Source organism: Solanum verrucosum, unplaced genomic scaffold (genome assembly GCF_900185275.1).
Source record: "Solanum verrucosum unplaced genomic scaffold, falcon-dt-bn FXZP01000103.1, whole genome shotgun sequence".
Classification (NCBI taxonomy): domain Eukaryota; kingdom Viridiplantae; phylum Streptophyta; class Magnoliopsida; order Solanales; family Solanaceae; genus Solanum; species Solanum verrucosum.
In genome coordinates this window covers 2086086-2113342 of record NW_026020048.1, presented here as the reverse complement: position 1 = coordinate 2113342, position 27257 = coordinate 2086086, and the positions used below count along the sequence as shown (strand labels likewise).

Sequence of the window (27257 nt, the reverse complement as noted above, 5' to 3'; positions counted from 1 at the left end):
AATTAAAAGAAAAATATAACAATTTTAAAAAAAAAACTTTTCCCAATATGATGTACGTTTCTTCTTCTTCCTCCTCATAATTTCACCCAACCCCACCATCACCACACACACATCTTCTTCAATCTCTTCAGATACTCTTACCCACAATTCTTCTTCTTTCTCTTCTCATATGCTACCTATCATTTAAGAGTTCTATAATAATCGGAAAAAAATATTTAATTAGATTTGGGTAAAAGAGAGGGAAAAAAAGAGGTTCTAAATTGTGAAATAGATGCGAATTTAAGATGGGTTTTTTGAAAGACATGTTTGAGATTATTTCTAAATGTAAGGCAATTTTATTGAGAGCATTTTTGAAGAGTTTTCTATAATGACCCATTTTTTGTCTGCTTCTCTTCTTTCTCTCATCCTCCATTTGAGTCACTTTATTCCTCACCACCATTAAAATAACAAAATTTATAATCAAAAGCATAGCAAAGCTTTGCTTATATCTAATTCCTTTTCAACGTAAAAAAAATCACTAGGAAAGAAAAAAAAAAGAATGATTAGTAGCACAATATATGAAAAATATGGGAAGAGGGAAAAAATGGAAAGAAATTAAGAAAGAAAGGATTTTGGAGATAAATTTGAGATTTCTTTTAAAAAAATATTATTTGTAATTAAAAAAATGATGTGGCAATATATTTATGATGTGGATAGTGAGGTGTTATCTACATCAACGCGATTGGGAGACACACATGATCAGAGAGGTTTAAAATACTGTATTTTAATAACTTTAAGTGTTCAATTGGCAATATCGTGAGTAGAAGGGTCCAGGTGACAAACGGAGCCAAGTACAAGGGTCTTCCAGGTCATTCCGCCAAATGAAAAATATAAATATTTAGTACTTTTTTGGCCATGCGATACCATATCACGATATGGTATCGCGAGATGAAATTAGTGTTTGGACATGCGATTTTACACTGATTCCATCTCATGATTCCATATCATGAGATGTGATTCTATATTCTCCAAAAATCATGATATGGAATTATATGGGAATTCCATATCATGATTTGAGATATTTTAATACAAAAATTGATCCACGAGTTTATATTTTGTTAAAACAATCCCACATTTATATCTACTAACCATTTATTTCATAAGTAAATAAAATTTATAATCACATCATTACTTTTTAAAATTTATTATTCTCATTGGCATAAAATTTATTATTCTCACCAACATATAGTCACTTTAACTCACACCAACCAATTGTTGAGTAATAAATTTGTTCTGTTCATTTACTCCAACACTTAATTTATTACTTCTACCATTTTGTATTTATTACAACTATAGTTATATCTATTTGAACATGGAGTGAAAGGTTATCTCTTCATTTACTCTAATAAATTGATATGAAAGTTAGGTTGGTCAATATAGTTGTGGATGATATTGACCAACAAATGGCTCAAAGTAACAATGTTGGTTCGTCTTGTCGGTCACATGATCGAGAAATGCAAGTCAACGTGATGAAATTATCCGTAGTATGTGGTAGGATTATATTAAAGACTAGTACACTACAATTTATGTTCAATTTTTTTTATTAAATTAAAGTTAGATGAAACAATTACTTAAGTGGAGAACAAATAGCTTTGTAATAATTTACTATACGATTTTATAAATTTTTGTTTATTTAATAAGATTGAATAAACAATTGGAGCTATTTTAATAGTTTTACAACTTATGTGATTCTTATGTTTATGAGAAAATATACAACACAAAAATTTCATATTGAATATCCAAACAAAACTTCAATTTCATTTCATGATTCCATATCATGATACCATATCATGATTCCATATCATGATATCATATCATGATTCCATATCGCATGGCCAAACGAGCTCTTAGTAATTCAATAAATCTTGATTTGGAATCTACCTCTTTTTTAATTTTCTATTTTAATCCACGCTTCTTGCTAGGTGATGTTGAGAAGGTACAATACATATAAATTGACACCTCTACTTGTATTTTTAATTGCCCTCAAATTTATTTTTAATTAAACATTATGATTAAAGATGGACGGGATTCATATTAATATTGAAACTGTCAAAACATAGTTAATCAAAACACATTACACATTTCTTAAATATATATGTCACGTGTGTTATTTACTCTAAGATGAATAACAACACATGCAACATTTATGTCAAATAAAGTATGACATGTCATCATCATCTTCGTTAGTCAAACTAAAATAAATCCTTGGAAGCCTAATAAAATAATTAATAGAATGTCAATAACAAGAACAACTGGGGTACCTTCTGGCCTTGTTACTGGTGTGAATTCATATCAAAGAAATTGAAAATGCAATTTGAAATATATATATTTATATGAAGGCATCTAAATTAATTAAGATAGTTATTAACAACTAATTATCTTGTAAAATGCAAGTCTTAACTACAGTTAGTTAGTTAGTTAACTAACACTAGTCCAGTTCTTAACTAGTTTGTTGATATAACAGTTAGTTAGTTAGGATTTTTTATCTTCTAGAATCATCTTAGTCACATGTATATAATGATGTACTCATGAGTTGAAATGCAAGTTTTTCATTCTCTTTCAAATACAATTCTCTCAACTGTTTTCTCTCGATTGCCATCAATGGCTTCTCTGTTTTGATTCAACTAAACACTCACCATTGTTGTGAGTTTTGATATGGTATCAAAGTCAGTAAGGCTATATATGATTCAATCTCCTTTATTTCCTTTTTATTTGAAGTGATTTCCACTTCCTGTTGTTCCCTTCTCTATCTTCAATTCAATCGAAAATTTCATCATGGTAGATGTTGAAATTCCCCATACTGCAGGAGTTAATGCTGGAATTGACACCAGCAGTCCTCTCTATGTTCATCTGTCGGATATTCCAGGTATGTTTCTTGTTCCAGTTTAATTTGATGGAGCTGGATACAGATCCTGGAGAAGAGGTGTTCTGCGTGCTTTATCTGTAAAGAATAAGTCAAGTTTAATCGATAGAAGTTGTACAAAGCCAGCTGAGAATTCTCTACAGCTTCGACAATGGCAGAGATGTGATGATATGGTGACATCGTGGATACTGAATTCTCTGAGTAAGGAAATCTCTGATATTGTGGAGTATGTTAATAATTCTATTGAACTTTGGAAGGAACTGGAAGATCGTTATGATCAAACCAATGGTGCAAAGTTGTATCAGATACAAAAGAAAATTGACGACTTAACACAATGTGTGCTAGACATAATTGTTTACTATACAAAGATGAAGAAGTTGTGGGAGGAACTGAGTACTTTGAATACCAAAAGCTTGTGCACTTGCATATGCACATGTGGTGCTAAGGACAACATGTACAAAGCTGAGCAGGATAGGCGATTGATACAGTTTCTCATGGGGTTAAATGAAGTGTACATTGTGATTAGAGGTAATATACTCATGATGAATCCACTTCCCTCTATAGCACAAGCTTTCTCTTTACTGATTCATAAAGAAAAGCAGAGGGAATTTAGGCCTGCTAGTCGTATGCCTATGGACTCAACCTCTTTGAATGTGAATTTTGTTAACACTGGTAGGGGATCCATAGACAGATCTTATAGAACAAACTTTTCAAATAGCAACTCAGGTAACAACAATAATTATGAAAGAAATGGTTCATACTCAGGAAATGACAACAATAAAAATGTTATAGTTTGTGAGTATTGTAAGAAACAAGGACACACCAAAGAAAAGTATTACAAGTTGCATGGATACCCACCGGGGAACAACATTCTCAACTACAAACTAAATAATGGACAGTCCAGACAAACCAATCATCAAAACTTTAAGGGCAAAAAAATTGTTGCCAATGTACATAGTACATCAGTTGATACTCATGGGGAAGAATGCTCACAGGGTAACAACAATCCAAACTCTGTCATCACACAAGAACAATATGGTCAAATTATGAACCTCCTGCAGCAGTTTCAACTTGATAGTCCAAGAGAGGATTTCAAGGTCAATGCTAATTCTGGCAATTTTGCAGGTACAGTAGTGTGCACTTCTTCTATTGATTTTGGTAATGCTTTATGCAAATGCTTTAAATCAAATGCTGACTTATGGATCATTGACTCAAGAGCATCAAATCATATGACCTTTAATAGAAATTCCCTAATCAACATTCAAACCTTACCTTACCCCATACTTGTTTCACTTCATAATGGATATAGAGTCAAGGTGACAGAATGTGGTGAGTGCTTATTACATCTAAAATTGTTTTAAACAAAGTGTTACATGTTCCTTCTTTCAAGTATAATCTCATTTCAGTTCATTCTTTGTCTTTTTCAATGAAATGCATGGTATTGTTCATTGATGCAACTTGTATTTTACAGGGCTCTAATTGATAATAACAAAGAGGGGATCTACTATATGTGTGGAAAATGCTTGAGGAACACTGTTAGTGCTAATGCAGCTGCCATGTGTAGTTGTCTGTCTCATAGGAGTTTTTCCTTTTCAACTTCATTTTGTAGTCACAATTTCCATTCCAATGTTAAGAATCACTTTGTTGATGATAAACCATGTATTGCAAAATGTGGTGTACTCAATACCAGAAATGTTCACTTTTCTTCTAATCAAATTCCTGATACTCATGTATGTTCCTCTGCTAATAATACAAATGTGTTGTCTGATGTTACATCTGCTAAATCTCCTAGAAATAATGTGGACTTATTGTGGCATAATAGACTTGGTCATGTGCATTTTGTAAAGATGAAGAATAGATCCAGTCAAGTTGTCCCCTAAACAACTTTTTCTGTGCACTATATGTCCTATGGCAAAACAAGCCAGATTACCATTTAGCAAAAACACTACTCACTATAAGGCAATTTTTTATCTCTTGCATATTGATTTATGAGGAGGGGTATTAATAACTAATTATCTTGTAAAATGCAAGTCTTAACTACAGTTAGTTAGTTAACTAACACTAGTTCAGTTCTTAACTAGTTTGTTGATATAACAGTTAGTTAGTTAGGATTTTTTATCTTCTAGAATCATAGTCACATGTATATAATAATGTACTCATGAGTTTAAATGCAAGTTTTTCATTCTCTCTCAAATACAATTCTCTCAACTGTTTTCTCTCGATTGTCATCAATGGCTTCTCTGTTTTGATTCAATTAAACACTCATCATTGTTGTGAGTTTTGATAGTCAACAGGAAAGTCAATATACAGCCAAAACCTCGTAATAATAGTAACATTTATTTTAAAAATTTTATATAATTTTTACAGTAAAATATATACAAAGCTTATAATAAAACTGGTTTAATCTTGATTTACTAACTTGGAATTAAGGACCTTTTTAAGTTTTCTTTCTTTATCCGTGTGTAGAAGGGTCTAGTAGTATGTAGAAGATAGTAGTACTAAACTACTAATACGAAGAGAAATATATCCAAGTATTTTTGCTGTAAGATAAGTATGTAATTTCCACGTCACTATATTTTATCTTATTATTTGTAATACTTAATTTACAAGATTGATTAATGTAGGGCTCATCATGTTTGACAAATATCCTATTCATTTTACTAGCATCATTATCCTTCATTTATTTTTTTCAGATAGTATCATTATCAATATTGATTTACCTTTCCCAAAATGCTACGTCAGCAATTAGATTTGTTCAAATCCAAAATCTTAATGTATAACCGACACATGCCGGTCCTACGCGGAACCAAATACAACCAATCTCCGGTTTCATTGGCGAAACACTACTAATTAACCACATGTAGCCGGTTATTTTCATGAGTCAACGCATGAGCAACTTTTTATTTTCCTCTATATATATATGATTCCCTTATAATTGGAAATATTTACAAAACAGAATTGTGTTTCTGATACTGTGAAAACTACTTGTTACATGATCAGTAGAGTGCATCAAGGTGTGATGAGGGTGATTCATCAAGGGGTGAAGGATCATCAAGCAACAAGACGAGGTGACGGTGGAATCAAGACTCTTAAGGACTCGTCTTGTGGCGGTGGTGCTGGTGCTGGTGGAGGAGGAGGATCATCGTCAAGGCAGACATGGAAATTATCTGGTGCTGTTGATACCAACGCTCTCATCAAAGCAGCAAAGGCTAAGAAGATTAAACAGGCGGAAGAGTCTTTTAGGACTGTCATGTTCTTGACCTGCTGGGGTCCTTAATCTCAGCTGTTCTTCTCTGTCACTCATCCAAATGAGTCTTTTGTACAAAATGTCATATATATATATATATACTCATCTGAGTCTTGGTTTTTTTTTTATATATATATATATAAGGAAAGACCAGAGAGTTTTGAGACTGGCTAGTGCATGTATATTTGATAGTTGACAGTGAATGAAGTATAACTTTGCAGAATATTACAGCTTTTTCGGTGGTTGTTAGTTACCTATTGATTTGTGTTATTTCATTAGTTTAAGTAAAATATTTGTTTAAAATTTTATTTTACCGTATAATTAAATTTATGTTATGTACCATCAAAGAATTGGATATGGTGATGAGTTATTTTTCTTTTAATCAAATGTGTTGGGTTCGAGCCTATATATGAAAAAATCCTAGTTAAGGAGCGCTATCCTTCAAAATGGGATTCTACTCGACAAGAATTCAGATTAATCGGTCTCTAATGTGGGGTATCATATGTCGGGTGAGAAACCTAGCTCTAATGTGGGGTACTGTCGGGTGAGAAATCTAGAAAAAATATGTTAGGTTTGGACAAAATAATCATTTTAGGAATAGATTGATTTTGATATGATCATAGTTATCTTATTTTTTTATACTTTGTCTTTGTTTATTATTAATAAAAAAAAATTATTTTGTATCTTATCTTTTTAAGGTAAGCCTACACCATATTCTATAAAAAAAAAAAAAAAAAAAAAAAAACTAGGGTTATACTTCAAATTTTTTACTTTTTATTTTATTTGAAGATATATATTAGGTACAATTTATTTAAATATTATATTTATCAAGATAATATAATACAATGAAATGATATATATAACAATCCTCCGAACCAGATATAATTTTCTCGTTAAAGATGTTCGGTAAAATTTCTAAAAGGAAGAGGTGGAAGTAGTTTTAGGAAAGAAATTTAATTGCTTCCTCCTTATAATTAATTCAATTAAATTACTTAATTTGATTAAATGTGAAATTTTGTTAGGAATTAATCTTTTTCTTAAATAAAAAAAATTGAATTTTATAATCTTAAATAAGTCCGGCAAAATATTGAAGGATAATATAAGATGGGATGGATTATAAGATTTGGGCCTTGTGTATAGCATGGTGTGCTGGACCAACCACTAGCCCAATTTTGTCTCGGTTTAGTTGAGGAACGATATTTTCAAGTACAGAAATCCCATCTTTTAGTTTACTAATTATCATTATTTCCTATAAGTTTTATAAATTTCCAAAATTCCTCATTTTCGCGCATCAGATTAATGTATCAGCGCTTATATTATTGTATCTCGCGCATCAGATTAATGTATCAACGCTTATATTATTGTATCTCGCGCATCAGATTAATGTATCAGAGCTATATGAGTGCTGATATATGCGCGAGATACAATAATATAAGCGATGATACATTATCTGATGCGCCAGATACAATAATATAAGCGTTGATACATTAATTTGATGCGCGAGATACAATAATATAAGCGCTGATACACTAATTTGATGCGCGAAAATTGAGGAATTTCTGTAATTATAAACTTTTAAGGGATAAATTATAATTTTACCTTTAAAGTATGTGATTGCTGTAATTTGCCCTATTTTCAATTTTGTTTTTGTGAATTTCTTTTAAAGAGAGTTGTTTTCATTGGTTGAAAAGTAATACTATTACTTTTGTCACATCTCATATCTCATTGAAACGGACAGACATCTAATGGTCTAATAGCCTAAGAGAACCAACTTATAACACGAGTTTACTATGCATATAATCATGAAGATTATAAAGCTTTGACAAGTACAAATAAATTGCTTTAATAAAAAGATCAACATACATAAGCCTCAAAATACGTATACATGATTTGGCCACTGAGGCTACAAACTACAATTATTAACATATCTTAACATCAACGTTGATTATTTAAGATCAGGCTAGTATAAGGGTTAAGGGAATATTAAAAACGAAAATAATTTTTCGGCCAACTTGTCCACAATCTTCATTATATCTTGACAAAAAGTTCCAATGAACAGATACAACCCTAAAATTATTGAAGAGAATAAATCATAACTGGAATTGGATTAATGATCATTGAAAAAAATAAATGAAAGAAACACATCTAGAAATAGTTTAAACAAAAATTAAACAAGCATTTGTGCTGGTCTAAGCAGCAAAAATTTGAATATTTGACATTATTCTTTCTTCTTCTTGGACTGAATTAATTACATTTTCATATTATTCCGACCCATTCTAATTTGTTGGACTTTTCGTTTACTGGTAATTAATTTAAGCCATTTACATAATTAAATGGAGTATTATTTATGGTAATGTTTAATATTAAACCAATCATTATTTCTGATATCAAGATGGTAATGGAATTAGTCAACTTAATTTGAATATAATGAAACCTAATCCACTAATCAAATTCCATTTACTTAATCCACTAACGATAATGAATAACTAATAGTAACATCCACTTAACGGAAGCAAACTTTGAACTTAACTTTGAATCTTGAAAAACAGAAAATGTCAAAAGTTTGGAAAAGTGAGAAAATATAAATTAGTAGTCATTTTGGCTAATTGAATTTGTTTCACAATATTTGATGTTTTAGAAAAATAATAAGTTGTTTATTTATTTTTTGCTAGATCTACTATTACTATTTTCTAGTTAGTGCCTTAGTGGAGTGCTTGACACATTTAAAGAAAATATATAAATGATAATTTAGATGAATACTCTTTTTATTAAGATGACTAAATAAATATTTTTTTTAAAATATTGTTAGAACTAATTAATGTGGATCGGTCAGAGTAATTAAAAACCTAATCGATCCAACTAATTGAGTGAACTTCCTTGACTAATACATAATACGTCCACTTAGCAAAATAATATATTTTCTCGTCCTTCAAAGTCAAACTTTTCATGCTAATTTTACATAATATATAAGTTAATCACAATAGGACATGGACCGAAAAATTTGATAGAATTATTTGGAGGTTGAGGATTCGAATAGAAGGATAATAGGTAGTTGAATATTGTCTAAATTTTTTATATCTATATAATAATTATTTTATTTTATTACTATCTCCGTCTTTGATTTTTATTATTGCTTACACATTATTATTTTTATTTCAACTATTATACTATTTGATATTACTGTATTTTCTTACTTACTATATTTGAGATATTTTACTTGAGCCTCGTAAATAATATCTTATCTTCACAACTCACAAGGTACGAATAAAGTTATATACATTTTCAAAACTCCTAACCACTTGTAAAATTACATCGAATATATTATTATTATTTTACAATATAAGTTAATTGTTTTAAATTTGAATTTCAATATGCTCACGCGGATGCTGACCTGGTCTCACGTGGCAAAGACACTTCTCCCGCCAATCATGCCCTAAATAACAATAGTGGTTTTCTAATTTCTACCCTACAACATGATTTAAATTAATTTATATTTTATAATAATAAATAATAATAGAAGAAATGAGAGAAAAGTATTTGGTGATACTAATGTAATTTTTCTACTCTTAATCAAAAGTTTTGAAAATTAAAAAACCTTTATAGATCGAAAGTACATCCCTTTAATAAGTCCAACATGAATCAGTAAATTTCGAACATCAAATAGTTAAAGCCAAAATAAAAACAGACTTCAATACAATATTTGAAGTAAAAAATAATAAAACCCAAAACATAATATTAAAAGAACATTACAATATTGTGGTGGGACTTCTATAAAATATTGTTGATGAATTTGAACGGACTATAAAGTATAAACTATAGAAACTAAAAAAATATTTCATCTCTTATACTAAAGAGACATTTCACATTTTGTTGTCTTATTTGGTGAAACACATTTTATTTGGAATATCCATAAACTGCAAAAGATAATTTTAAATCAAAATATTATAGATATTCATGTCATATATCTTTGCTACTATGACTATGATCCATCCACTATTTTCTGTACCCACCTCTCCACTATTTTATTTTATTAATTTCATGTTTAATAACAGTGATCAATTTAAAACTACTCCATTATTTCCAAATGAAGTATTAATTCTTTTCTTAATTAGTTCCTGCTTTTTTGTTTTCCCACTGCTAATATCTCCGATGAAGTCCGACTAGTACAAATTTATCATGTAAAACCAATTTGTATTAGCACTCCCTACGGAAAAAAAATTTCATAACTAGAATTCGAAACTAAAACTTTTGAACAAGGAAGAAACAATCATATTCCACTACAAGAAAAGTGTGAATTACATGAGAATTTTCCTGGAGATTAGTATGAAAATTTGCAGGAAAATAATCCCCAGTGAATTCACTGCACATCTGCACCACATTCTTGATAATGTAAATTCTAATTAGTTCATGTTAAATATTCGTTTTTCCCGTATACTCCTAATAAATAATAAATATCTCACTATAATATACTTGAAAAGAGAAGTCCATAGACAATCTACATATTTTCTTTAAAGATAATTAAGAAATTCCTTCCTCTATTCCAAAAAGATAACATAGTAAAAATATATCTGTTTTTTTTTAAAAAAAAAAACTTGATATTCAGATTATGCCCCATATAAATTGAGGTGGAAGAGTCCTAAAAATTTACCTTTCTCTTATATAAAAATAAGAGTTGATCTAAGTCATTTAACTTGAAATCAAAAGAATAATTATTTTAACAAAATGTAACTTGGAACGAAGATTTTTTTTCTCTCATACCTGCTATTTATACCACCCAATAACAATAAGTACTCTATAAGATATGAATCATTTTGTATAAACTTTTATCATTAATTATGATTAAATTTTAAATTAAATATGTACACCTTTTTCAACACTAGAAATAGTACACTAAAATGCATAACCCCAAAAAAAAGAGACTAAAATGCCGCGTGGTGTATAAGTTAAATTCCATGACTTATAAATACAGCTATATAAAAAGAAATTGATAAGTTAAAGCGAATTATTAGTTTCATCTATGAATTAGTGATAGTATTAAATTTCTCTTTTTTTGACTAATTAAATTTAGATACACTCTCAATCTTGCATTATTAGTGAAATACGTCACTAAATTCTTGTCAAATTTAGGAGTGTTTTCAAAATCTCTCTCGGTTTTTATTAAGAGTCACGTGTTTTTACAAGAGTTTGAGACCATCTTATTATGTTGTGTGGTAGATCGAAAGAGTATCTAAATTTAATTAATGAATTAAATAAACATTTGTAAGGCGATCAATAATTTGAGAACGACTAATAATTTACGTCAAATTCAAATGTTTTTAATACTTCTCTATATTTATATTTATTTATTTTAAAAAAACTATACTGTATAAAAGTAATAAACCCCCCTCAAACATACTTCTCAACTTTGCCGTTGCATTTCCAAAATTCAACTCCCTGCTGTTCTAAAAAGTATTGTCAACACGCTGTCAATAAAGGAGACAGCACGACGTCGTTCTGAAATCTCCGAATTTCCGGTATCTGATGGCGATCGCCGACGAGAAGGACGGTAAAGTTTGGGGACTGTTCAAGCTCCCTTTTCGAAACGCACAGTCAACGACGACTTCGCGCTCATCTTCGCATAATACTCTTCATTACCGCAGTCAACAACATCAATCTCTCGGAATTGCTTCTCTGGATGATGGATCGGTTCCTCGTAGCAACAGTTCCAGCTCCGTTTCTTCAGTAGCCAGGTCTTTACTTCCTGCACGCCGTCGGTTGAAACTTGATCCTTCCAATAAGCTTTATTTTCCTTGTAAGACTCTATTCTCTCTCCTTCTTTTTGGATTATCTGCAATCTCATTGATATTCGGTTGAAATTAGTGTTTGTGGAACTACTTTGTTAAAACTTAAAACTAGCTTTGATGGCTAGAATTAACAATCCGCCCATTTCGTTTTACTTGTCCATTTTTGGCAAATTTATTACTTCTTTCCCCGTATTAGCCGTATTATTAAATAACTACATAAACTATTAGCAGCCAAATTTAAATTTTCATAGCATTACTAACAGTTTAGTAAAATACCTCTCTAATTAAAAAAAAAAAGTTAAGAGGGGGCCAAATAATATAAAATGTAGGGAGAAAGAACAACTTTCACATATAGCAAACATAAAAATCATATTTGTATGTTATAGTTATAGTTTGTATAATTGCGCTCTATAACAAACTTTATGTTTGCTATGGAGCATCAGAATGTATAATTCGCTGGCAGGAGCTTTAAATTTGTATAATTTCGCTAGCAGGCCATTTGTATAAATCGTTGGCAGCCTCTCAATTCAATTTTATGGGTTTGTATATCTGCATAAAATTTGAATTTGTATACAAATGAATCGAAATAAAACATTTGTATATCAAATCTCTCTCTCGCTTTATACAACACAAATTATACATTGTAATTTGTATAAAGCGAGAAAGGCAAAAGAGAACTGGGCAGGGGAAGATCTGTAAGTGTGTAATTATAAGTGTATAGGACGAAAATATATGTATTCGTATTTGTATATACAGTTTTCTCTTGCTTTATACAAACACAAACACATTTTATACATTTGTGTTTGTATAAAAGCGAGAGAGGCGAGGGAGAGACTGATGAGAGTGGCGAGCAAGAAACCTAGGGAGAGAGGCGAATGACAACTGTTTGCTACGGGTTACAATTAAATCAAACCGTGGTTATAATATTTAATTTGAATTAATAATTTGCTATTTTATACAATTTTCCCTATAATTAAGTCGTTCATCAGTGATTGGGTTGATAATTTTTAGGTAGGGATGCATTATATGATAATGCTAAATCTTAGATCATGACGTCTTGCAATAAAGTGTCATCAATTTGTGGTGAAGTTTCTATTCAGTAGTTTAGCAGTGATGCTGGACAGTAAAGGGAAACAAACTGTTCATCGGACTTGATATGGGAAAGGCCAGCAGCCAACCGTTGCCTTTTATTTTTGGAACAGACGGTTGTGTGTTATGATGCCCTCTCAATTAGAGCTTGCTTAGAGACATGCTATAGTTTATCCCTCGTGCATTTGTATGGAGGAAAACACTTGAAATTTGTTGCAGTGAATATCAGTAAAATGATACTTCTTTCATTTTATATGTCTTAATTTGATTAGACATGAAATTTAAAAAAGTATGAGAGACTTTTGAATCTAACTTAAACTGAAGATGTGCATAATGCACCAAAATATCCTTTCATTCTGGCAGTTTTAACCATGCCATGTGGGATATAGGAATTGTAGAGTAACTATAAATATAGAAAGTGATTGTATTTTTTATGAAACAGACTATAAAAAAACTAAGACATAAATTGAAAAAGAGGGATTATAACTGAAGATTTCATTGATCATTTGCCATATGCTCGGTGTATATCCTATCAGTGAGGTCAAATTCCCAAACCCACTGTGCAGAAAATAATTCAATATATCATCCTTAATTAATGAGTCTCACGCAGTGAGTGCTATGCAACACTAGGTGGTGTACTCTTTCCTTTTCTTATGTGAAAGTCTTTTTACTTTTATATTGTTTGACTCTTGCAATCTATCGAAAAAACATCATCCGATTCTTGTGAAATTAGATTAGTGATTGTAAAATGTAAGCCTGTCCTCTAAATCCATTTTATCTGCGATGAATGATTGTGCATGAGCAAAGTATGTTAATTTGATTGCACATGTGTTTGATATAGTTATGTACACCTAAGGTAGCGTATACAAATTTCTAGTACCTTTGCTGTCAAAGCATGTTGCCTATCTCGGAGAGGAGTATATTCCAGACCCTAGAAGTTTGATTGGAATAACTAACCTACTCTAGTTATCTCCTAAATAGTTGAATCTGTTTTGGTAGTTTGCGTTACATATCAGTATACTCTTCTCTTGATGTAGTCTGGTTTCAGGAATCTGACTTGTTGAATACAGTATTTTTCTTGAGAAAGCTCATTTGGCTTCTGGTTGGAGGTCTTTGAATGTTGTATCTGATCCCATGACTTTACTAGTTGGTGGTTAGTGTAGTTTTATGCATCTGGATCTTTTGCAAATGCACTCTCTAGTGATCAACAAGATTGTATATACTTCTTTATGCTTGTCCTTGTAAGGGACTGTCTTTGAACGTTGTATCTGATCCCATGACTTTACTGGTTGGTGGTTAGTGTAGTTTTATGCATCTGGATCTTTTGCAAATGCACTCTCTAGTGATCAAAAAGATTGTATATACTTCTTTATGCTTGTCCTTGTAAGGGGCTGCTTCCGAGTTTTACCTTTTTTCAATTTTTCTCTACTTCAGTTATGCTTGAATAGCACCTGTTGTTGGCTGTCAAAGATATAGATGTGCATTACTGACTTCCAAAAGATTAACATTCTAATGTTTTTTTCCTGGAAGTTTCCTGTTCTTAATAATTAAAGTTCCGCTTCTTTTCGTTGTTATTGAACTTGTTTCTCATTTTATTTGACGCCTCTTTCGTTTTGCCAGATGAACCTGGTAAGCAAGTTCGAAGTGCTATCAAGATAAAAAACTCTAGCAAGTCTCACGTAGCTTTCAAGGTACTTATGATTTCTCGTCTCTTTTCCATACACGGGCACTTCATTCTCCCCTAGCTGTCTTTATAGTTTTTAGCTAGAAACTATTTTGAGAATATATCTTGACATATTTATTTTATATGCATTGTTGTTTTTACATGGTTGGTGATGTTTGCCTGTTCTGCATTTAGTTCCAAACAACTGCACCCAAAAGCTGTTTCATGCGTCCTCCCGGAGCAATTCTCGCCCCCGGTGAGAGCATCATTGCAACTGGTAATATTCATCACTCTTGGTTTATTTCCTTTCACGTTCTTCTTGTGAACACCCTTATATGCAAGTTATAATTGTCATGTTGCAATTGAATAATTACATTGTGCAAGTATTTCATTCTGACTTTGTGTCTTTGTCATAGTATTCAAGTTTGTAGAGCATCCAGAAAATAATGAAAAACCAATGGACCAGAAGAGCAGAGTAAAGTTCAAGATCATGAGCCTCAAGGTGAAAGGACCGATGGACTATGTACCTGAGCTGGTTAGTACATTATTTCTCTGCAAGGAATTTCCTTTCCTTTTTAGCATGTGCTTCAACACTTCTAGTTTCCGTGATAAAAGAAGCTGGTTTTTAGTTTGTTCTATACTCCTATTACATTAGGTCAATTGTTTCTTTCTGGGGGTGCGGTGGACTGGGGGCTGGGGGCTTCAGTTATCACTTTTTAATGGCGAAGGCATACTTCTGATTTTTGTCAAAGAAAATTGGGTTCTCCCACAATAGGTGTTCTTTTCAATGATAATGTGGTGAATTATACCACCAAAATTGGCTCTGTGATAAACAGCATAGTCATTACACTTCAGCAAAGATGTTTTCATCCATGCTGAAATATGCATTTTTAATTATGTTGAAAACTGCATAGCTTTAGGGGAAACCTGTTCAAATTATCTCTAATCATCGCCTCTATGTTCTTAGTTTGAAGAGCAAAAGGATCAAGTAGCTGTAGAGCAAATTCTGCGGGTTATCTTTCTCGATGTGGAACGTCCTAGTCCAGTAAGTATACATTATAATGAACATCCATATCATGATGCCACTTTTTGTTGGGTTTTCACTTCAGATTATGAAAGAGCATCCTTTATATACGGGCTGTGTGTTAGGAAATAAGGCAGAGAAAAAACCATCTCACAAGTCTTCGTTCATTTTGTCTTGTGAAGACTTTGGAAAAATTGAAACGCCAGCTAGCGGAGGCAGACGCTGCTCTTGAGGAACGCAAGAAGCCTGTGGAAGATACAGGTCCAAAGATTATCGGTGAAGGGCTTGTCATAGATGAATGGGTAAGCTATCATTTCAACTTATAATTAGAATCTTGTAATTCCTTTTCCCGACGCTTTTATGTTTCATAATCCTGTTTTCTCCTCCTCTGTGCTTTACAGAAGGAAAGAAGAGAGAGATACCTAGCCCGGCAGCAAGTTGAAGGCGGTGTGGAATCTGTATAACTTTCAGGTCTTGTTTCGACATCTTAGCTTTGGCTGGAAAAGATACCAGTCTTATTGTTGTGTGTAATTGGTTGTTGTAAGAGATATTATGTCACTAAACACATTAGTGAACATTCACAAGAGAGAATCTCAATGTCCCAATCACAGTTACTTGTCATAGCCTCAAAGCTGTATATAATGTCATTCCTTTTAAGTAATGAGAGATTTTCAGTTGAAGGGACCTTGATTTTATGATTTACTCCTTTAGCAAGTGTGTGTGTATCCAAGTTTAACTGCACAGTTTTGAATATTCATAAAATGCAGACAATAGGTATACTATTCCTATACATGAAAAAAGAAAAGAAAACTAATAGTAATCAAAGAGTGACAAAATATATTCTCAGTCAAAGCATCGTCTAATCATTTAAAATATAAATTGAACCGGGAAACAGAGAAGCAAAACAAGAAACGGGTACCAAAATAATATAATTGGGTAAAGCAAGTTTATCCAATGAATAAAAGTCGCAGAAGGAAAATATGAGACCACTAAATTTCTGTGGGCAAATTTAGTACTAGTTTTTTTTTTCTTTTTTCTTTTATTGGGGACATGGGAAGTTTGTTGTGAAAGGGTGTTTTGGTAAAAACTTATTAACATTCGTGTTATTGCCAACTTAATAAATAAATAACACATTTTTTATTTTTTTCTATGATCATGGTGTTTGGATCAACTTTCACGTATCTCGACTAATTTCACGGAATATTTGTCACCTCTCACCAGTAACAGGTACCAAGTAATTACTCCGTCCACCCAAGCTAGAACATATAAGAATAATCACATAGAACACATTGTTTTATCACTAAATTATATTTAATCTAATCATTATAAGTTGATATGATTTAATATAAACATCGAAGGTAAGGAATTTCTATCATTTTACCGTATAATAAAAGACAAAATTGCTGATACATTCCCGGGCATAATAACTAAGAAAGCAATCATGCACCAGGTAACAAAAACATTACATAATTCAGCCACTAGAAATTCTCGAAACTATGGTCACCCTTTATTTTATGAGTTTTTTTATTGTACCCAAAACCACTGCTCTACGCCAACGGATACCGCCCCTTACATTCATATATAAACTGCACAAATCTTATGTACCCAATTAATAATATTTCAATCTTAGTGAGGAAGGAAAAAAATAGTAGCAAAACAGAGAAAAATTAACAATATGAGTAGTATTTATCTAAGTAGAGTTTGTATGGCAGCTAGTGTAGCTATGGTTGAAGGACAAATTGATCATTCTTCTAAGTATACATCTAAGTTTCGACCACTTTGTTACATAGAAAATCCAAGATTACCAACTGGAAGTAGTAATAATGATCTGCAGGGTGAAGAAACAGGGAAACATGTGGATGAGTCTCTTCAACAAGTCATGTTTCTTAATTGCTGGACACATAGTTAACAGCCTGAGAAAGAGTGCGTAATAATTCTCTGTGCCCGATAGAGAAGCAGATTCAGCCTCTGATTTTTTTAGTGGTCATCTACAATTTTGCAAAACAAAAGGTGAATCTAGGTTCAACTGAACTTATTGCTTTCAGCTCGAACTATATGTACATATGGGAAATAAATGAATTGTATATTTTATAATAAGAAATGAAAGTCCAATTCAATACCAAGAGCAAATTTAGTGCCACTTGAGAATTCCAATAACAGGGAAGTTCATAACATAATGGATACAACAGATTAAACCAACCATAGTAACTTCATTTTACTTTAGAAAAAAGCTTTATTCAACATCCAATTTTTGTTGGTGTGATAATTTTAAAACAAGGTGCCATCAACACAAAGCCATTGACCCACAAAAAGAGCAGTACAGTTGAGGTTTGGATTAATAGCATTGAACTCATCACTGCCCAAACCAAATGTATGAGAAACGTCAAAGCATGTGTCTCCATCCTTCACATTCACCACCTTCGAACATTCTATTTCACTTTTTGGACTCGAACCCTCTGTTTCAGCAAAATAGGCTGGTTAGAGACAAATTCAAAATTTGAAACAAGTAGATGCACAATCTTGTAGTGGAAAAAATATAATAATTCAAAATATCAATTGCTATGGCCTAGTGATCAATAATGAAAGAGTTGAGAACTAAGAAATTTCGAATTACTCGATATATGTGTTGATGTTGATAACATGTACCTCATAAAATTAGTCAAAATACACGCAAAAGCAAGTTGAATATCACTTGTTTGGAAAGTTGCACATATTCAAGAATAATATTGTATGGAATAGTGGACAAGTAAAGTAAACATGGAGAGTAATAACAAATTATTACTACAATTTACAACAATATATATGTTATCCAATTTTTGTGAATATAGAGATCAAGTCTTACCATGAATAGTAATTTTGCTTTCAACCAAAGTGATGAAGAGAAGAAGTGAAAGAATCAATATGAAAGACAAAACTTTATCATTTGGCTTGGCCATCTTTGTATCTCAACTAGCTTAGTTACTTTTTTTTTCTTCTAAAGTATAGTTATTTTAGTTGATGTGATTTTCATAACAAGTAATGCTGCTATTATATATGTGAGGAGTTGAAGAATAAAAACAAATTAAAGATGTGTAAATAAAATTCTCACAAGAAAAGCCGGCTAACGGCAATTGGGTGAATTGTAACAAGAGAATCAAATAAAGGTTAAAGATGAAAACTATGATCACAACAAGAAAAAAAAAACTTTCTTAGTGTTGAAAGATCAGGATATTACTAAGTAAAGAGTCTGATTCCTCTCGTCTTCATTTCATGAGTTTAAATTACTCATTCCCATTCTTATTTCTATTCTTAATTATTTAGTGTTGTAATATTTTTCATTGTAATTCAATAATTCAACAATTACCAATTCCAAAATTGGAACCATGTTATAGTTCTTATTGGGCCAATAAAATGTGAAGTCCAAATTTAGAGCTGGACTTCTATCTGGCCCCATTATGCATCATAGGAGAAGCCCAACCCACTTAAAGATTCTTCTCTTAAGGGGCATAAAATGTGGAAGTCCATAAATACTTCAAGACTCTTTTTGTTAGAACTCACAATTGTTCTTTTTCTTTTTGTTGTTGTTGTTGAGACTTGAGAATGTGGTATAAAATTTAGGGGAAATTACAGAAATCACATACTTTAAAGGCAAAATTACAATTTATCCCTTAAAAGTTTATAATTACAGAAATCACTCAAACGGATACAATAATATAAGCGTTGATACATTAATCTGATGCGCGAGATACAATAATATAAGCGCTGATACAATAATATAAGCGTTGATACATGCGCGAGATACTAAATATAAGCGCTGATACATTAATTTGATGCGCGAGATACAACAATATAAGCGCTGATACACTAATCTGATGCGCGAAAATGAGAGATTTTGGGAATTTGTAAAACTTATAGGGGATAATGATAATAAGTAAACTAAAAGGTGGGATTTCTGTAATTTTTCCTAAAATAATTTAAGATGCATAAATATTTCGGAAATTTTTTTCAAATAAAATTGACTCACTACACAACACTATTTAAAACTTAGAAACTATATTTCAAAAGGACGATTGAAGAAAAATATCAGCAAAGAAAGCCACTTTTGCAAGAAAAAAAAATTGTGTTTAATGGTAAGAAATGACTAATTTATTGGAAAACAATTTCGGAAAAATATTTTCCCTCCTACATAACACACCTTTAAGCAGGTCATCAATTTAAAAGTTTAAAACCTTTTATCACTTAGTTTTCAATTTTTTATGAATATCTTTAATATTTTTAGTAGTTCCTACACCTGTCACACTAGCTCGCTCCTTAGATTATTTACAAGTGGTATTTTCAAGCAACATGTAACAACATTAAATACCACTAATATTCTATTCCTATCCATAAAAGTATAAAACTCAAAATTGTTATACATTCTTATCTATCAAGAAAGTTTTCACAAAATTGGACAAAAAAAAGTGCATGGAATCATATGATTCATATATTCATCTTTCTTACAAAATCCGTGACCTAAATCAAATGAGTAAATAAATCCTCTTGATCTCCTCTATGTTATTATTAGTAGAGCCTAGAGGCCAAAAAGCAAAATCCAATTGCATATTTGCATTTAATACTATATATTAATATTTTTGAGGTGGAGCATGAATCCATAGCAAACAAGTTAGGCAAGATCGTGACCAAATTGAATTAATAAAAAAAATCTTATCTACTTCTATGTTCTTTTTATTGAAAGGTACTTATATTAATAAATACTATGAAGGAGATATGTATTATGAACATCCACGTCATTTGTCACCTAAAAGTCCCACAAATTTATTAGTGACCAAAAGCATAGGTCCATTTAGATTCCCAGTTTCTAACAAAGTTGTGGATATAGAAAGCTTCTTACTAATGATATGTTTGTTTTTTTAACTTCAGTCTAGAATATACCAGTAAAAATAGTTTTTAGCGGCAAGCCGATAATTAATATACATATTAACAAAGAGTGTTTATCGCTTTTATCAACATTAGTTTATTGTTATTGGATCCAATGCCGTTATAGATTTTAAGGACATTTTCAAAGAGTGTTCATTGCTGTTAAAAATATATATTTAGCGACAATTAAGTTATTGTGGTTAAAAGATTATTTTGGGAGTATAGTGTATCCACTTTTGTTGTAGTAAAAACATATTCTTGCAACTAATTAAACTGCAGTTTACTGCTTAGAATTCTGAATTTCCCATAAAGAGAAGAAAACAGAAAAATTAAACACATATTTTTTTATAGTAGAAAATATAAGTGGATAATGCCAATTTTACAACTACTTAGATATATATATTCTTAAACGAATATTATGGAACAAAAGGCAAAATTTTGAAAAAGTGGTGGCCAATTCACTTTATTAGAAGCTTCGTGAGTTCACAACTTTAGGAAAAACGGGACCAAATTCACATGTTTTTTTTTTTGTACAAAATATGAATCAAATCAAGTGTTACATCTCACTTTAATGTATGAAAAGAAGGATATTTATTTTGAAAGTCATAATGAATACATACGTACCTTAAAAGAGAAATAAATAAAATAAAAAAAGGTTGCTCTTCATGGTGGTCACACTTCTTTCTAATAAAGCTAAGAGTTTACTTGCTTCCGTGACCACCTCTAAAGTTTTAAGTCACAAAAAGATCTTTACATTCAGAAACAAAGAATTTGTTATTTGGATCCAATTTTATTAATGCATAACACAATAACAATATCTTCAGTATAATTTCACAAGTAAAATTTAAGGAGGGTAGAATGTACACATAACACATATATACCTTACATCTATCTTATGGAGATAGAGAGATTGTATCCGATAGGCCCTAGCTCAAGTAAAGCAGTTTGAAAAAAGAAATACAAAAAATGAAGGAGACATGATACTTTATGAGGAAAGCAGTACCTAGCCTGAAAAAAGAATAGTAACAACAACGAAATAATGAGATAATCAAATCATAATTAAGAATCAGAAATAATAACAGAAATCGAAGAGCCCAATACTTTGAAAATAATGCTAGTACTATCGATAAGAAAATGGAAAAAAACACGAGCGATATGAATGATTATAAAGAGTACCCAATGAATTTCAGGATAAATATAAAAACGTAAGCAGGATAGCGGTGTGACAATTGACAACCTCCAAATTTTGAGCTACTAAAATTACCAGTATTACTTAGCTTTAAGTTCATTTTATGCAACTTTTTGTTTTCATCCCAAAAATAATAGCTAAATGCGTTTGGTAAATGTCCCATTCCTAAAATTAGCCTACACATCTCAAAGTATAGGACAAAGACACAAAACAAACACAAAAGAAAAAAAACATTCATTTTTTTTCTTTTTCTTGAGTATCATTTAAAGCATGTTAGGCAAGTTTCCCTAAAGCCAAAAATGTTGGTTTTAATGTATTTTGAAAAAACATATGCTTATTTTAGAGGGTTGAAATGTTTGTTTCAGCATTTAGAAAAACAAATATTTGTTTGCTTGAAGATAAGTTATCTTAGTATTATATGTATTTCTTATTGATTGTTTGGTTTATTATATTAAAAATAACATGAATCTGATTGCATAAATTTATTCTCTAATATTGAAAAAAATATATTTATTTATTTACAAATTGATTGGTCAAACACAAAAGTGTTTTTTTTTTTTTTAAATCACTTGTAATAAATTTCTTAAAAAATAAGTAGATTTTGCAAGTTTGATCAAACCGCGTGAAAGGGATCTCTTTCCTATGTAAATTCTCCCCCATCCCAATTTATAATATTTATTTTAGTCCAGGTAAAAAAGAGACACATTATTATGTAATTCTTTTGTGGCAAGTAAATAGTACAGCATTTATTTACCAAAGTGTATCTGTACAGATCAAGTAAAAAAAGACCAAAATTGGGCATTGGCAAGGCCAGACCATATGTCATACAAAGTCCCTCTACTTCCCTTGTACTCCAAAACTAAAAGCTAATTAAGAAAGGTAAAAGTTTAGCTTAACAACATCAAACTGGCAAATTAACTTCTTACTTTACTCTTAACAATATATAAAATCACACAAATATCTATAACTTGTTTAAATCACAAAAAAAAGGTCATCCTTTCATTTTTAAATTTTGCACAAAATCAAACACTTTTACATAGTTTAAGACGAAACTACTATTGAAATCAAGATTTTTATCCAGTGCACCGCTTATGAACATAATTTTGTATAATGGAGATCTTATACAAAAGACTTGGAACTATTAAAGAGTACATCCAACAAAACAAACAAAAGGCTACACAGTTGCTTTGACAAATTTTCTATTCAACAAAGTATATATTTTTCTATGCAAAAGTGAACAAGAGAAACAGTTTCAATCAAATCTAATTAATAATTATCATATCATCCCACTACAACATTATACAAACAACAAATAAAAATTAAAAACCCAAACTAATTCTTTTTTAATTAAAGTCATACAATTTTGTACCCAGCACCCCCTTTAGCCATTTCAACACCAGTTCCATTCCTATTTCCAGGATAATCAACTTCAGTCATGAACTTAGACCAGAACCAATGCTCTTTCCACACAATCACCATCTCTTCTATCGGAATATTTTTCGTCTCAGGCAAGAAGAAGTAAATGAACACAGTCATAATCACCACAAAGAACGCGAAAAAGAGGAACAATCCAAATTTCAAATGACACAACATTGCCAAGAAAATTTGTGCTACTGCAAATGTGAAGATCATGTTCACTGAGACATTGATACTTTGTGCAGCTGATCGAATTTCGAGTGGGAAAATTTCACTAGGGACTAGCCATCCAAGAGGACCCCATGACCAAGCAAATCCAGCTACATATACACAGATGAATATCACAACCACTATAGCATACCATTTTGGTAATTCCCCTGGAGTTCCATTTACTCCAAACTTTATTGCTATCAAAATTGCCACTGCTATCTGTACATGAATTAAAAAAAAGTTCAAGTTAGATATGCAAACTCTAACAAGCACACTCCGCCGACTCTAAATCTTGAATTCACCACTACAGATGAAAATGACTGATTTTTAAAAGTTGCACAAACTATAGTCCTTCGGGCAATAGACCATGGTATGATGTTTTTTTCATAACGACGAAAATTTCACCATAAAAAAAAATGGGACTTACTTGGCAAAAGAGCATTTGAATTCCACCTTCAAGAAACAAGAATCTCCTTCCCAATTTATCAACATAGTAAATAGAAACCACAGTGGCAATGACATTGACTCCACCAGTGATCACAGCAGACATAAGTGAAGCATCAGTACCAAAACCAATAGTCTTAAACAACACAGGTGCATAAAACATAATCACATTGATTCCAGTAAGTTGTTGGAAAAATGGGATCATAATTGCCATTGTAAGATGTGGTCTATATTTCTTTTGCAACAAATTCCTCCAAGGATGCTCAATTTTCCTAGAAGCCTCACTAGCCACAACTAAATCATTGAACTCTTCATCTACATCTTCAATTCCCCTGATTCTCTTCAGTCTAGCTTTGGCTTCGTCGTGGTTGCCACGTTCGATCATCGAATTTGGGGTTTCAGGGAGGAACAATGAACCTACTGTGATGATCAATGCAGGTACCATGGCACCTCCTAAACTCAATCTCCATCCCCAATGAATTTTGGCAAAGAAATAGTTTAACACACTGGCTACAAGTATACCAATTGTGATGGAAAGTTGAAACCCAATGTTAAGTGCTCCTCTGTATTTGTATGGTGCCATTTCAGATAGGTATAGTGGAACAGACTGCAATTCAATGAAACAACAAAAAATAGTTAGCTATCTGTTTCAATTTAAGCGTCTTATATATATCGTCTTTTTTTAGTGTGATTAGAAAAATAACAGCTTTTTCTATATAGGATAACTCTTTTGATTTCAACATTCTACCTTACATGAGTAAAACCTCAGAACTCAAATACTCCAAATATGTTGATACATTATACACATCTTTGAATTGAGATTATACGTAAAAAAAAAATTTAAAAAAAAATAGGAGGAAATTGTGTTTCCTTCATGAGGGGCACTTGTTCTTGTCCTAGTCGATAAAGACACAATATCAATAATACTTAATTAAAGAAAGTAAAGAGAACATCATTTGATGATAAATAGTATGTAAATTTTATGATTTGCTACTTTCTTAGTCAATTATAAACCAATTTGTTTATTACTAAATAGTCGTATTCATTAGCTAACGGTGTAGAAAAAAAATAATCACGGCAACGTCACTAAAATTGGAATAAAATAAAATACACACATATCCAAACAGAGTATTAGGAAAAGAGGTTTTTTTTTTTTTAATCTCAACAACTTTCATTGGATTAAAATATTGATTAAGTGATAATGACAATCACAACCTGCTGAAGAATCCCAAAGTAGATTTATTTTTCAAATTAAAAGACTGAATAATGATTTTTTAAAATATCGTGGTAAAATATGCACTGTTTACAGTGCAGAAACAGTGCGTGGTGGGGTTTATTTAGCAAAAAAGTCTTTTCATGTAGGGTTAACGTGCAATTTTTAAAAAGGTAGGCTCCTCTTAGTTGGAAGGGCTCGAAAGTCTAAATCATAATGATGTTGAATTCAAAACACATTTTTCTCTTAAACCAAAAAATATTTTCATTATTCGATGAACAATAACAAGATATTTAGTGAAATTTCATAAATAAAATTTGCTCATGTGAGGCAGACAAACTGTTTTCGAAAAAAAATAAATTTTTAAGGCAAAAAGATGTGTGTTGTCTAATCTAAGCTGCCATTCAGATCCGAACAGCAGGAGAAGTGTTGACCGACAACTTGCCATTACTATATTTTACAGTTTTAAAAACCAAGAAATAAATACATAAACAAATAAACATAATTCCATGGCATAATCCAAAGAAAAGGACAACCTTGAACTAAATGAAGAAAAATAAATTAAACAGAGACAAACACACAGATAATGTTGTTCAATTGCATATACACCAATTTTGAACTTCAAAACAACTTGGCACGGACCAACAAACAAATAATTAGGAATATGACCACATGCCAACCAGGACTCTGCTCGTTCAATAAATACTTTTTACACCGTCAGTACACAAAACTTACATTAAAAATAACCAAACACGTTGTACATATAATGGAAATTAACAGCACGTACCTGATTGGCAAATCCAATACCAAAACCAAGAAAAATACGACCAATAATGAGCATAGCAACATTCTGAGCAAATCCATTAATCAAAGCTCCAGCACAAAACAAGATACCTCCAGAGAGCATAGAAAGTCTCCTTCCTAATTTTCTGGTGACAGTAGATGCCACCAGAGAAGACACAAGGGCAGCCAAATACAACGACGATGTAAACATCGTCAGTGTTTGGCTGTCAAATTTACAGTACTGATTCGTTGAATTGTCTGCTTTTTGCTTTCTGTATACAGACGGAAAAAATCTACTCAAGAATGAGTCCATTGATGTCACACCCCCTGATCCATAACATAAAAAAAAAAATCATCATTATATTATACTGTCGATATATATAAGTTAAATAAATATTTAATTTTTCTTACTCAACGTACCAGAAATTCCAATATCATAACCAAAAATGAGACCACCCATGGCAGCAACAATGCAAGTAACAGTAACGTAAAGAGTTAACTCGCCGGGATATTCTTTCCCGTTGCCGGGACCAATACCACCACCACCAGCCATTTTTCCGAGCTGATCACAAAACAAAGTTTTGTGGAAAAAGAATAAATGTTTTAAAAATAAGTTTGAAAATGAAAGAGAAATGAAGAGAAGGAATATAGAGGAAAAGATGTGGGATATAAAGAGTATATATAGAAAGTGAAGGAGACTATTACAATGTTGTAAACCTTAGCTGTCACATTTTTATTTTTTTTGAATTAATGATATTTTATTTAGCTGTCAAAATTATGCGTAGAATCTTATCTCACATTATTGAGTCGCAGTATTATTACTACAACGCAATTGATTTAATGATATTCAGAGAGTCGCTAGAGTTTTTAGAAGTATTTATATAGAGTGTTGATTATAAATATTTATATTCATATTTATTATTATTATCACTAAATATAATATATCGATTATTTTACTATTATTGCTAAAATTTTATTTATTAGAGTGTGTGAAGAGAATTATAACAAAAACACACCGCACAAGATACTCATATTAGTAAATGGAGATGTTTATTTTAGAGGTTAACATTAGATAATTTTACTAAAAAAATTTATTCTAGCTAAGCGAATTAATTTAGGATTTAAAAACTTCATTGTTGAGGTAGTGGAAACTGGAAAGTGAACTTAATTGGAGGTTTTTGATTGAGCATGATGATTATTTTTTAAGTATCAATTAGCTTTTGGTCGCACATGAAAGGATAGTGTTAAATATGAATTTAATTGTATCCTATCATTTTTTACATGAACGTATCGTAAGCGTTGCTTCTTTATAATAAATATTATAGATAAAAAAGTTTTAAACTTGTAATTATAAATATTTTACAATAATGTTGTACTCGTTGAATTTAACTTGTGAAT

General features: G+C 31.2%; 4 protein-coding genes across 4 annotated transcripts; 3 read left to right on the top strand and 1 right to left on the bottom strand.

Annotated features, from left to right (window-relative positions):
• Window positions 1-2814: 2814 nt before the first annotated feature.
• On the top strand, window positions 2815-4782 carry LOC125822982 (uncharacterized). The gene is made up of 3 exons (XM_049502436.1): window positions 2815-2891; window positions 2949-4235; window positions 4374-4782. The coding sequence occupies exons 1-3, from the start codon at window positions 2815-2817 to the stop codon at window positions 4780-4782; spliced, it is 1773 nt and encodes a 590-aa protein (XP_049358393.1).
• A 1092-nt stretch (window positions 4783-5874) lies between these two features.
• On the top strand, window positions 5875-6377 carry LOC125822439 (uncharacterized). Its single transcript, XM_049501834.1, has one exon. It carries the CDS (start codon window positions 5895-5897, stop codon window positions 6177-6179), a length of 285 nt encoding a protein of 94 aa, XP_049357791.1. The 5' UTR covers window positions 5875-5894; the 3' UTR covers window positions 6180-6377.
• Window positions 6378-11550: 5173 nt separating this feature from the next.
• On the top strand, window positions 11551-16399 carry LOC125822564 (vesicle-associated protein 4-2). The gene is made up of 7 exons (XM_049501976.1): window positions 11551-11940; window positions 14642-14712; window positions 14880-14961; window positions 15101-15219; window positions 15652-15729; window positions 15891-16010; window positions 16110-16399. Exons 1-7 carry the CDS (start codon window positions 11670-11672, stop codon window positions 16170-16172), a joined length of 804 nt encoding a protein of 267 aa, XP_049357933.1. The 5' UTR covers window positions 11551-11669; the 3' UTR covers window positions 16173-16399.
• Window positions 16400-22877: 6478 nt separating this feature from the next.
• On the bottom strand, window positions 22878-26462 carry LOC125822232 (sugar carrier protein C). The gene is made up of 4 exons (XM_049501613.1): window positions 26280-26462; window positions 25864-26186; window positions 23847-24470; window positions 22878-23638 (listed from the first exon to the last, which is right to left on the bottom strand). Exons 1-4 carry the CDS (start codon window positions 26410-26412, stop codon window positions 23147-23149), a joined length of 1572 nt encoding a protein of 523 aa, XP_049357570.1. The 5' UTR covers window positions 26413-26462; the 3' UTR covers window positions 22878-23146.
• Between the last annotated feature and the right edge of the window lie 795 nt (window positions 26463-27257).